This window comes from Dasypus novemcinctus, chromosome 8, assembly GCF_030445035.2.
Source record: "Dasypus novemcinctus isolate mDasNov1 chromosome 8, mDasNov1.1.hap2, whole genome shotgun sequence".
NCBI lineage: Eukaryota > Metazoa > Chordata > Mammalia > Cingulata > Dasypodidae > Dasypus > Dasypus novemcinctus.
Window position 1 is genome coordinate 80,939,459 of NC_080680.1, and position 12,872 is coordinate 80,952,330.

Below are 12,872 nucleotides of genomic sequence, written 5' to 3' on the forward strand. Positions count from 1 at the left end.
ATATCAGTTGTTGCCTGGAGCTAGGGGAGGGAATGAGGTTGACTGCAAGGCGCATGAGGGAGCTTTTTGTAGTGATGGAAATGTTTCATATCTTGACTTTGTGATAGTGCTTACATAAGGGTATATATTTGGTTAAGACTTCAATCTGAATCTTCGAATGGGTGTGTCTTATTGTATTTAAATTATACCTCGATACAGCTCACTAAACAATAAAAGAGTTTTCATTTCTTATCTGAATTTTCAGCTGACTTAACTTGTAATTTCCTTTAAAAACTGTCCTCTGTCCTCTGTCCCTGCCCCTACCCTCATTCCCATTTCAAATAGTTCTTGAAATGCAGCCAAATTCAAATAGAGGTAAGTGCAAACTAAGAGGCATAAATAAATATAGGAGAGAAGATAAACATGTCAAATTTTGCAGATAACACAATTATTGTATTTCTAGAAATTAACCATAAAATTATTATCAATAATATGATTTCAGAAAAGTTATGACACAGAAATACACCCCCAAATCAACTGTATTCCTACACGCCATCAATACACATCAATATAAGGGAAAATATTCTTTTCACAGTAGTAATAAGTATCAAATAATGGGGGGGAAATGTAATCCTAGACATGGCATAGCTAGTCAAGGAAAAAATAATAAAACTGTTATAGGAGTATAAGGGAAAATAGAGTGATAAGTGAGAGAATTGGCAAAAGAGATATAGTGATAAGTGACCTTAGTCCATTAAAGTGGAAACTCTCAAGTAACAAACAAAATGCAGTAGATTGAATCATGTTCCTCACAAAGACATGTTCAACTTCTAGCCCTTAGTCCTGTGGGTATGAACTTGTTTTTCAATGAGATCTTCAAAGATTCTATTAAGATGAGGCCAAACTAAAGCAGGGAGGGTCTTAATCCAATATGACTGGAGTTCTTATAAGCAAAGGAAGTTTGGACATGGAGAAGAAGCCACAGGAGGAGGATACAGAAAGGCAAGGGAGACAAATAGCCATGTGACAGAGGCAGAGATGGATTGACTGCCAGCAAGCCACCACCAGAATGCTACCCATTTCCGAGAAAGCATGGCCTGCCGATAGACACCTTGAGTTTGGATTTCTAGCCTCCAAAACCGTAAGACAATAAATTCCTGTTGTTTAAGCCAAGCAGTCTGTGATATTTGGTGTAGCAGCCCTGGCAAATTAAGACACAATAGAATTTCTTAAGTATGCATATTCCTGGGCTCCACTCCCACCCCACCCTTCTCAAATCCCCAAAGTCATTATGGCTGAGGTAGGGCCAATAGGAAAGCTAGTCTTGGGAACATGGTTATTTTTTTAAGATTTATTTATTTATTTATTTATTTCTCTCCCCTAACCCCCCATCCCACCCCACCCCAGTTGTCTGTTCTCTGTGTCCATTCGCTGTGTGTTCTTCTGTGTCTGCTTCTATTGTTGTATTGTTGTCAGCGGCACCAGGAATGTGTCTATTCTTGTTGCATCATCTTGCTGCTTCAGCTCTCCACGTGTGCAGCGCCATTCCTGGGCAGGGTGAACTTTCTTTCGCACTGGGTGGCTCTCCTTACAGGGTGCACTCCTTGCGCGTGGGGCTCTCCTACATGGGGGACATCCCTGCGTGGCACGGTACTCCTTGCATGCATCAGCACTGCACGTGGGCCAGCTATACATGGGTCAGGGAGGCCCTGGGTTTGAACCATGGACCTCCCATGTGGTAGGCAGACACCCTATCCATTGGGCCAAGTCTGCTTCCCAGGAAACATAGTTATTTAATTTTTTAACTCTCTCCCCCAAAAACTCTACATCCAAACAAAGCAAAGCAAAGCAAAGCAAAAGCAAAACAGAACAAAATCTACTGAACTTATAAAGTGCTAGTAAGAATAATTGAACAATACAAGGATCCTTTTAAAATAATAATGTTAGATTCTTCCTACAAGATTTGAGCTGTAGACATAAAGAACACCCAATGAGATCGAATAAAGGCTATTTATTCCGCACTTGCCGAAGCAAGGGAGCCAGCCACCATCCCTTGTGCTTAGTAGATATTCAAAGGGAAGACTTCACTCTGCCCTGACTGGAGGCTGTTGGCATGCGGAAGCTGGAGGAGGGATAACTAGAAGTGGCACATCCTATGTGGTTGGTTAGGGAAGTGTATTTGGCTTTCTCCTATAATGGAAGCAGGGACAAAAATTAGGGAAGCTGTCAATAATGGATGAAGACCAGTTAATTTTGGGCCAATTGTTAGAGGGGTTGTGATTTAGCTTCCTGGAATGGTTGTTGTAAACAGTGGCCAGTTTCCTGGACTAACTGCTACAGGTAGTGGGTCAGAGTTTCCTGGTCTGGTTGCTGCTGATAGTAGGTCAGAGTTTCCTGGTCATTGTCCATTTGTCAATTAAGAATTTATTATAAACTAACAATTATTTAAACTATATACCATTTGTTTTTGTAAGCTTTAGAAAAGCAATGGTATTAGAGATACCAGCAAATTAATTCAAACTATAAGAACTGAATACATATATTACAGATCAAAATTGATAGCATAGAGAAGGAATCACTTTTTAATAAAAGGTGGGACAGCAACAACATTAAATTGAATGAAGATTTGCCTTTGATCCATACATTGTACCATATGCTGCAATAAACTTCAGATGGATTGGAGCTAAACATAAAACACCATCATGATTGCAAAAAGCTAAAAAAGAACAGAATTACTTATTTATTCCAGCTGTGGAAGAACTTGGTTCATTTTTGGAGAGAAAAAGGGTATCAAATATAAAATAGATATGTTCAAAATACATTGTACAAGACTCTTGTAATATATTCTGATCAAATAGGAATGAAACGTCTCTCAAATGGAGGTTTGTCAGGACAACACAAGTGTGTGATTTGAGTTTCTTTTAAAAAAATATATTCTGTCACTTTTAATATGTTGTAAAACAGAAGACATACGCAAACTTGTTTTGTTTCCATTTTTGATACACTGGAGGTCTCTACCACAGTAGCATGTGTGCTGTTGAATTGACTCACTTTTGTTTAGACATCAGAATAAATCTTTTCCTGCCATATCTATGCATTTATTTGATCTTTTAAAATGCGTCCTTGAGAACAAGTATATATCTGCACTGATCTTTTCTTTAATCTAAGCCTATCCATACCCACTCATGAAATTGTACAAGGGAATACACTTAATGCTGTTCTTGATTAAGTGCTGGGCAAGGCTCAGAATCATCTGCTCAATGTATGTTCTCGCCAAGGTGCTGTAGCCAATTGCACAGTAACAAGTGATGATGTCATATTATAAATGGTATCAGCATTAATTGTAAGTCTAGGGTCTACTTCTCTGACTTTATAGTTATGATAAGGGATTTGAGCAGTTATAAGATCTTATCAGTGAGTCAATAATGAAACAAAATTTTCTTGGTACTTTTTTTCAAGATACCATCTTTTTTTTAACTTTAATTTTATTTTTAATTATCTTTTATGAAATTAATAGATCACACAAAATCAAGATACCATCTTAACTGAATAAAGAGTAGTCTGAGAGTGCAAGGTGAGCTATTTTAAAAACTGTGACCTTTTGCAAACTATTCATTTACATGAATCAGGATTTTCTCAACAGCAGGAAACCAAAAGAAAACTCAAAAATAAATTGGAAACTGAAACTGGTATGACTGCAGCTGTCATCCATGATTCCCAATTTCAAATTTTTGTGTTCATCAAAATCTCACTATTCTTATACACTGTCTTTGAAGCAAGCAATTGTTATTAATTTGGATTTATAAAATAAATATATAGTGATAAGACACAGCTTTTTTCCTGTCTTATATAGCAAGACTCTATACAATTTTGTTGGAAAAAGGTTTCCAGTGTTAAAAAATAAAAGTAATCACTTTTTAAAGTTTGAACATTACTGAAATGAACAGGCAAGGGGAGTAGAGATGGAGATAATTTCATACTCAGTGGAGGCTGGCAGGATACTACACCAGCATTAAAGGTCAAGGTTCACAATGCCGAATTTTATAACATGTCCTCCATGTTGGATGCTAGGTGTAGGATGCTTTGGGTAGGGTTTCCTTTCCTCCTCTGAAATCTCGCAGAGGTCAGTGGGGATAGGTGCTGATTCTATCCCAAGGCATAGGAACACTTTGTTTTCTAAGGCCATACTCCCAGTCATTAAATTAACAGTGACCGTGACACACTTGCAGCTGGAAAATGTTGTCTCTGGCTGGGCAGTTGCCTACAAGTAACAGCTTCTAGAAGGAGGGTACAAATAGGTAATGGTTAGCTAGCTGTCTCCCACATCTCCCTTTCTGCTGAATGACAAAAACTTAATCTCAGTCAGTTCAGTGGGATCTCAGTCTAGTGAGTGCCTCCCTCCAACCAGGCTCTTTAGTTTTGAGAGGAATATATTGAGCCAAAGCCATCAGTTGGGACTGGGGAAGAGGGCAGGACATCTGGTTCCCAGTTGTCATCATCAATCCCCATTGACACCTGCATTCTCATCTGGTATCCTGTAGCAATCCTGGATCCATGCAAATGAGAGGTATAGCCTCCTCATCCTGATCTAGAGTCTTCTTCAGGTTCTCTGCTCTCTCTCAGATCCTATCATGCCCCTCTTGAGGAGCACAGAAAACATTCAGCTACTCTTCTGTGGCACTCTAGGTGGGAAGCAAAGAGCATGGCACACTTATAGACATTTCTACTGTACACCTGCATCATACTGCGTACAGGAGAATTTGATGAGGTCTGTCACTTCCCTAAGCTGCATATGGAAAGTGAGGCTCAGATCTCCTCTTACTTCATATCCTCAAGCCTATCTGTTAGTTCTATGTCCCACTGTACGCCATCCCCCACCAGGCACCCCTTCTTCTCCTCCTCCCCCATCCTCATGCATCTAATTATCTAGAGGCTAACAGGGGTGGGAAGGACTCTATTTTACCCATCACAGTATTCTTCCAAGTCTTGTTTATGCAAATATTTTATGCCCTCAGCTTTTCAGGACAAGGTTTTACATGAAAAGCCTAGGTTCTTATATCTCAAATTTTTTTTCTCTTAAAACCACTGTCTCTGCCTGGAATTCCAAATGTCTATTTTTAAAATTCAAAAGCTAGGAACTGCCTTCTTTGTCTACTTTTCTATTGTAGTGATCATTCCCAAAGTAATGAATGTCATAGTCTCATGTTTTAGTTATAGTGGAGAAATGACTGGTGACAGACTGAATATCTAAATGGACAAAACCCAGATCATATATAAAAATAGAACTCCTACCCACTATATGCAGCAACCAGATCAGGAAACTCCAATCCACAGATCTGTTCAGGAAGTTAACCACTATCTACAACAACCAGTCTAGGAAGTTAAACCATGATCCCAGTAACAACTGGACAAAAATAGCCAGGACTTGATCAATAACTAACAGACTCCCTAATTTTGCTCTAGCTTCCAAATTAGAAGCAATCAGGGAAAGTCAAATATGTTCCCCTAACCAGACACTTAGGATATCCTTCTTCTAATTGGCTCCCCTCCAGCTTCCCCACGCCAAAAGCCTTTAATCAGGGCATACCTGAAGTCCATCGCCCCTGTTTTATCCCCCACTATAAACTTTCCCCTTCTCTGCCTGCCTTTGAGTCTCTGCCAAATGCAAGTGATGGTGGTTGACTTTCTTGCTATAACAAGCTCTGAATAAATAGCCTTTGCTATTCTCATTTGGGTGTTCTTCATTTATTCCTACCTTGGGAATATTAATATTTCAAATAATCAGCTCATTGTACATATATGAAAACCAGATACCATAAAATCTTAAGGAATTCAAAACAGACCTCTTCCTTACTAAGATAGCTCAAATGATCATAAGTAAATGGATCTAGGCCAAATAAAGTGATAAAAATTACCTTCAGAAATCTTATCTTCAGAAATTTACTACGCATAAATTCCAGAAAACATTGTATGGGCTCCTAGTTAATTAAAATCAATAAATCCTGCCAAGTTCTTAATCAAAATGTTTCTCCTCCTCTATGAGATGCAGACTCTGTTGTAGGAAGCAATTAAAAATCTCTGGTCTTATGGAGTAGAAAGACAGACAACAAATACCCATCACATCAGGAAAGGTAACTACTCATAGATTAGAAGGTGATAATAGCTTTTGAAAAAAAATAAAGTGGGGAGGGGGCTATGTAGGGTGATGAGGGAAGGTTGTTTGAGTTAAGAGCTAAATAAGAAGGAGCCAACTGTGAAATCATCTGGGAGAAAAGCATTCCAGGCAGAAGGAACTTCAAGTGTGAGGGTTCTGAATCACTGAAACCCTGATCATTTCCTTTCAATCTCAGCCCCCCCCCCACCACCACTCCCTGCCATGTTCTTTAGATTGGATAATTTTTATTGATCTAGCTTCAAGCTCACTGGTTCTTTTTTCTGCCATTTCCAGTCTGCTGAATTTTTAATTCATACATTGTACTTTATTTATTGGTCTAGAATTTCCATTTCGGTTTTTTTTAATAGTTTCCTTTTTTTTTTTTTTTTTTCCTGAGGTAACAGCTGTGCTTTAGGATTGGGAACTATGCCTTTATGTAAGGGAGATTTTCTAGGTCCAGCACACAGTGAAACTTTGCTAGACATATGAAGAAATAGAAATATGTAACCAATTATCAAGAGTAAAAACGGTTAATGGAAATCAGCCCCAATATGACCCAGTTGTTGGAATTAGTAAGCAAAGTCTTTAAAGGACTTGTCATACACATATTTAAGAATTAAAGGACTATATGGCCATATTGAATAAATAGATAGGGATCTCAGCAGATCTACAAGTAAATTAACTACTTGCCAGAACAAAGTCTAACACTTTTTAAAGGAAGACATATATAATACACACCCACACACACACACAAATAGAGCACTCAAAATATGAAACTCACAATGTATGGCATACCATAAAAATTTGACCAGAATGCAAAGAAGCAGGAAAATATGACTCATAATCAGATACAGAAATGATGGAAATAGAATTATCAGACCAGGACATAAAAATAGCTATTATGAATAAATAGATATCTCCTCCTTGAGAAGAAATATATATAAATATACTATGAGTATAAAAGCCTATAAATATAAATATGCTCAGAGGTATAAAGGAAAACATGAATATAATGAGAAAGGAAATGAAGATATAAAAAGACACAAGTGGAACTTCCAGAGATGAAAAATACAGTACTTGCAAAGAAAATATATTGGATAGCAGATTAGATATTGCAGAGGAATATTTTGCATTCTTTTTTTTCATACTAAGTCTTTAAAATCTGGTTTCAGCACATTTCAGTTTGGCCTAGCTACATTTCAAGTAGTCAAGAGCCACGTGTGGCATGTGGCTAACATATTGGTAAGTACAGCTCTAGGCTTTTTGGCCTTTCTCTCCTGGGGGATGTGGGGGAGCAAGGAGGTAAGTGGATTCAGCCAGTCAGTGCTGTGGCCCAAGTTGAAGATGGTCTGCATCTCTCATCACAGTTATGGAGTGTTCAACAATCACTAAACACTTTAAATATAGTATCTTCTTTAATCTTCTCAAGAAGTCCAAAATGTAAGTATAATTGGCACCATTTCAGAAAGGAGAAAACTGAGACTCAGGGAAGTTAGATGACTTTGTCACACAAAGTCACACAGCTAATTGGTAGAGGAGTGTGATTTGGAATTAGGTGTCTCTATAGCGCATGCTCCCTCCACTATATTACATTGCTGCTCTCTGTCACATGGGAAAGCTAACTGTTTCTGGTGGTCTGGATGTAGAGAACCTGAAAACAAGCTCTTGGTTTCATCACTGAATGGTAAGCCATATGGATGTGCTAATTGTTTAAGCCTACTGTTCATGCCTGAGGTCAATTGCCCCACTGGGCAATAGTTAATAGAGACTCCAGGTCCTATCTCATTTAAGGACTCCCCTCACAGGGGAATTAAAGAGGAACATAGTGGGCCAGAAAGGGCTTCAATCATCTCCCTATTTCCTAACTTCCACCAGGAATACAGTAGCTGGTCAGCAATCTCTCAGGGCAGGAGGATCTCAAAGGGCTCCCACTTAGCATATATCATTATCAATAACTCAAATTTAGCCATTCTTTATCATGTTTATCCCAATTAATCATCTTAATATTAAAGAAATAACCACCATTTGCCACCAGGGCCCCTCAGTCTCACTAGCATAACTACATTGATTTACTTGTCCAGAGCAGGTTTGCTCCCACACCTCATAAGAGTTAGCTGGAAATAAAGTCATTTCTGACTCCATAGTTTAAAAATGCCCAAGTATTATTCAAGCATTCATTGTGCATAAGGTCTCAAGAATCACCTCTGTGAGTCAACAGGGGTGAATCCAACCACTTCTCTTATTGGGGAACTTAGAATCTTTGAACTGCAACTGATCAGTCCTTTATCCTCCTTCTTCAGCCTCTCCTTCAGAACCAATGATTTCTGAGTGGGTGAGTGGATGGTCTTTCCTTTAGACACCCTGTGATCTAAGGATCCATCTTTATGGCTTATAATAGCCAGTTCACATATGGAATTACCTTGGGAGTATTTTCTACTACCTGCTTGGCCCCATTTTTCCATTTGGAAACCCCCCTACACATCACCCTTAGAGTGTTTTCTGAGGTGCACAGAGCTAGAGTGACCAACTGTCCCGTTTTGCCTTGGACTGAACAATTTCATTTCAGTTTTAAAACGAGGACAGTTCCAGAAAAACCAGGATGAGTTGGTCACCTTTCACAAAGCTCACTTCCTGCTCAAGTTCTTACAGGGCACAGTCAGGTGCGGAGCAGTCACCTTAGTCTCCTCAGTTGAGCCCAGTTATCATAAGAATTGGGGAGATTTGGGGCAGAAGAGACACATGTGATGACAGAAGGGTGAAAGCAACTAAGAGTTCTGGCATCACAAGGTAAGAGGTTCATTTCAGTAAGGATAGTGGCAAGGAGTGTGTACAGATGGAGGTGGAAAAGCCTGATTGGATCCAGTTGCTAAGACCTCTGATGCTTTCTTAAAATAAGTGTACATCACCTTAAAGGTGACCTCTGAAAGTTTGAAGCAGGAGGGTTGTGGTCAGAGCAGTTTTTCTTTTGTTAACTTCTTCATGGTTTTTCTTTTGTAACTTACTCATGGTTTTCTTTTGTAAACTTGAAGAAAATGAGAGAATAGATTTTTAAAGAGACATAGATCAACTTCAAACAAAAGAAAACTTTGTTTGGAATTTGATTTGAACAAACTGAAAAGAGAAATGATGGGACAATCAGAGAAATGCGAACACTGGTATTTTACAGTATTAAGAAATTATTAATTTTCAACTGTGGTTATGTGCTTTTTTTTTTTTTTAAGGGGGAAAGGGAAAAGGCTTTTAATTCAGAAAGCCAGAATTAACTTTGAAAGTCAGTGGACCCCCCTCTCAAACTGTCTCTACAGTAGCTGTGAGTGGAGCGGAGGAGTGGCGGGAGACCCAGCTTCAAATTTTCTCTTGAACAAAGTCTAAACTTCTCAGTCCGAAATTCGAGGCCGTCTACATCTAAGCTACACAGCCTCACTTTCCTCATCCTTTCTTGAGGGGAATAAATGATTATTAGTACATCAAAGACATATTGTGCCTACCGGCACAAAAGAGCTTTGGTTGTGAATCCGTGCCTTCAGGGGGCCATGTCTGCGGAAGAGCCTTCAGCTGTTCGAGGAGCCCGAGTTGTCCCGTGGTGACACGTCTTCTTTGGGTGTGAGACCGCGTCTCCGCAGAAAGGAAAGTAAGTGTCACTGAGGGTACGTGAAGGGGAGAAGTCCCTTTGGTTCAGCCTTAGTCTAAGCCGTAGTTCTCGGGCGAACTCGCAGGGTGATCTTGGGCAGGTCAGTCTCCTCTCTGGGCCTCAGGGTCCCCATCTGTAAACCTCCGGAGGTGGTAGATGAGTTCTCAGGGCACTTATAGCTCTGACATCCTCTGAATCCCCTTTTAGAGAAGGCTAGCTGAGGGGATTTTGCTGCAGAAGCTGACACACAGCTGGACCCTAACAAAGAGCCGGGTCCGGGGCACGTTCCCGCCCCCAGGCGGTTTTGGAAACGGAGCAGCCGGAGGGGGCGGGGCTCGGGCGCACCTTGGCCAATCAACAAAGGCCCAGCGCGCCCGGGGCGGGGCCTCGCGCGAGCTGCGGCGTCGGCGGAGCTGGGTCCGAGCATCCCGCGGCTCCCGACCAGTCCGGCCCGGACATGGCGGCGGTCCGGGCCTCCCCGCGAGGCGCGCTGCTCTTTCTCCTGGCCGTGACTGGGGTCGCGGAGGTGGCAGGGGGCCTGGCTCCGGGCAGTGCGGGTGAGTAACCGCTGGAGCAGCGGTTCGGGGCGGTCCGGAGCCGCCGCCTCTGCGCTGCTCCAAGATGGCGCGGGGCAGGGGGCGGCGGTGCGCGCGACCCCCCAGGCCCGGCCACGGCCTGTGACCCAGGGTCCGCAGACCCCAGCAGTCCGGAGGGGGCGGCCAAGTGGGACGAGTGAGGTCCGCTCTCCACCCTCGCTCTCCACCCCAAGGTCCTCGGAACTGGGATTGGTGACCTGGGTTCGAGGCCTTGCTCTGTCACCCACCGGACACGGGCCCCCGACTCTGCCCTTCTCCCCTCTCCAGGCTCGGGCGTCGCTCAGAGAAGGGCGGAATGCCTTAGCCCGGGCTCGTTGCTAGGGTTGGATGGGATTTCTGTGTGCAGCAGCCGTACCGCCGCCCTGCCCAGTTATTGTAACTTGTTAGTTGACCCGCACTTGGTTCAGAAAGGTCGATCTCGGTGGCGGTGAGCACTGATGGCCCCACAGCCTGCCTGGTTCACGTCTCAGAAGAGAATGGACCAAGCCTTCTAAATCCGCTTCGGTTTCTGTGCATCGTGGGTGCACTGATGTCAGGGACAGCGCTTGCCCAGGCGTGGGGTACAGATTACAAATCAGTAAACCTTCTCCCTGGGGATGGCAGACTTGGGGAGATTTTTGTTCTTGCTCTAGAGGAGTATAAACCAAGGTGAGTAGAAAATTAATTCTGTTCAGTGCGTATTGATTGTCTCCATGTGCTGAGCTTTAGGAGTTGATGTCAACTCCTGCCCTTCAGGAGCTCTCTGCCTAGGAGATGGAAGGTAACAGGATGCAAGTAGCTCCAACTCAAGACAGAAGTGTCCAGGAAAGATGAAGGCCTGGGTGGAGAAAAATGACATCCACCTAGTGGGGAGAAAAATTGAATGATCCCTCCAGCTGCACCAGACATTAAAAGATGGATAGGATTTGTACATACAGAAGTGGTGTAGAAATGCATTGTAGAGTAGATATTCAGGAGTCACTCCCTACAAGGTTTTAAGGTACCTTGCAATAATAAACTTTAAAAAAAAACAAAAACAAAAAATGATAGACAAGTTATTTAAAGAAGGAAGAGAATTGTGTCAGGAACCTGGGATAAGATAGTTAACTGTAATTGTGTTCTAAATTTATCTGTAAATTAGTCCCAAACCAAAGAAATAGAGAAGGATTGCTGTGTACTTTTGACTAAATCACCTAGCCTTTCTGGGTCCTTTTCTCACAGTTAAGTAAACGAATTGGACTAGAGTACTTCCAAAGTTATGGTCCATAACTAGTTGTCCATTCTTATCCCACACCTAGTTAGTTCTGTGGGAGGTAGAGTGGAGTGGTTAAGAACACTTGAGCAAGTTACTGAGCCTTAATCTTTTTGTGCTTTAATATCCACATTTGTAAGATAATGGATAACAATATACCTCCAAATAGATTTTATTGTGAGAATTAATTGAGGTATTATATATATAGTGTTTAGAATGGCACATAGTAAACACCAAAATGTTAACTATTAAATAAGTTTGGGAAACACTGCATGTTGTATCTCCATCTTACAAATTCACAAAACACGTTAGATTTACTATGTGAATTCCATGGTAATAAGATTTGTTTGCTGGAGGAATGGAGTGTGACTGCTAATGGTTATGAGGTTTCTTTTTAGAGTGATGAAAATGTTTCAATATTAGATAGTAGTGATGATTACACAATTCTGTGAATATACTAAAAACCACTGAATTGTACACCTTAAAATGGTGAATTTGGTTTGTACATTATTATCTTAATAAAATTATTATGAAAAGAAAGACATTTTCTTACAGAATTTTTTTCTTCTTAAAATCTAAAGCGCATTCGGAAAATGGTGTGCTAGATGATTTCTAAAGACTTTTCCAGCTTCAAAAGTGTTCTTGACACCATGTAATTTGCATTTTTTGATAAAAAAGAACAATTCAGGGTTGATCTAAAAAATCAGACTTGTTCCTTGTACTTAATTGTAGGAAGGATATATTGCCTGGTTCCTTACATAAAGGACATTGAGTAGTATAATGGACAAAGGTTTCCACTGTGGATTTGTAGGAAGTGTGGAAAATGTTCTTCAGTCCTAAAGAAAAAGCAAGAATACAATATTAAATTATATTTCAATGAAGGCCTGCCTTTTATTCCTGCTCACACAATCTTATTTCCCCTCTCCTCACCCCTATCCAAGGCTGGGCGTGTCTCTCTCCTCTGGTATAAGGTTTTAGAGGTCACTGACCTTTTCTGCTGTAAGACTTTATAAGTCTTATCTTCCCTGATTTAAGGATTTTAGTTTGGCCACAGCCTCTATAATGAAGTAGTGCCACACTTCCTATTCCAGTGTGCTTTTCAATTTCTCTCTCTCTCTCTCTCTCTCTCTCCTCTCCCCCCCTCCCACCTTCCTTTCCCCCTCTCTCTCTCACACACCCTCACTTTCACCCTTTAGTGTTCCTTTTGGAGGATGTGATGGGACCCCATGCTGCCTTCCCAGGATCTGTATGTGTCATGGCCCCTGATAACAGTTCTGTTTC

General features: G+C 41.2%; 1 protein-coding gene across 2 annotated transcripts in view; it reads left to right on the forward strand.

The window, feature by feature from the left end:
• Positions 1-10,140: 10,140 nt before the first annotated feature.
• Positions 10,141-12,872, forward strand: part of RECK (reversion inducing cysteine rich protein with kazal motifs) — a 104,894-nt gene continuing 102,162 nt past the window's right edge. Inside the window, exon 1 of one of the 2 annotated variants that reach the window (XM_004457292.5) lies at positions 10,141-10,321. In XM_004457292.5, coding sequence (XP_004457349.2) covers positions 10,222-10,321 — 100 coding nt within the window. In that variant the 5' untranslated portion in view covers positions 10,141-10,221. The remainder of the gene's footprint in view (positions 10,322-12,872) is intronic. The other variant, XM_023588420.3, reaches the window with a different exon arrangement.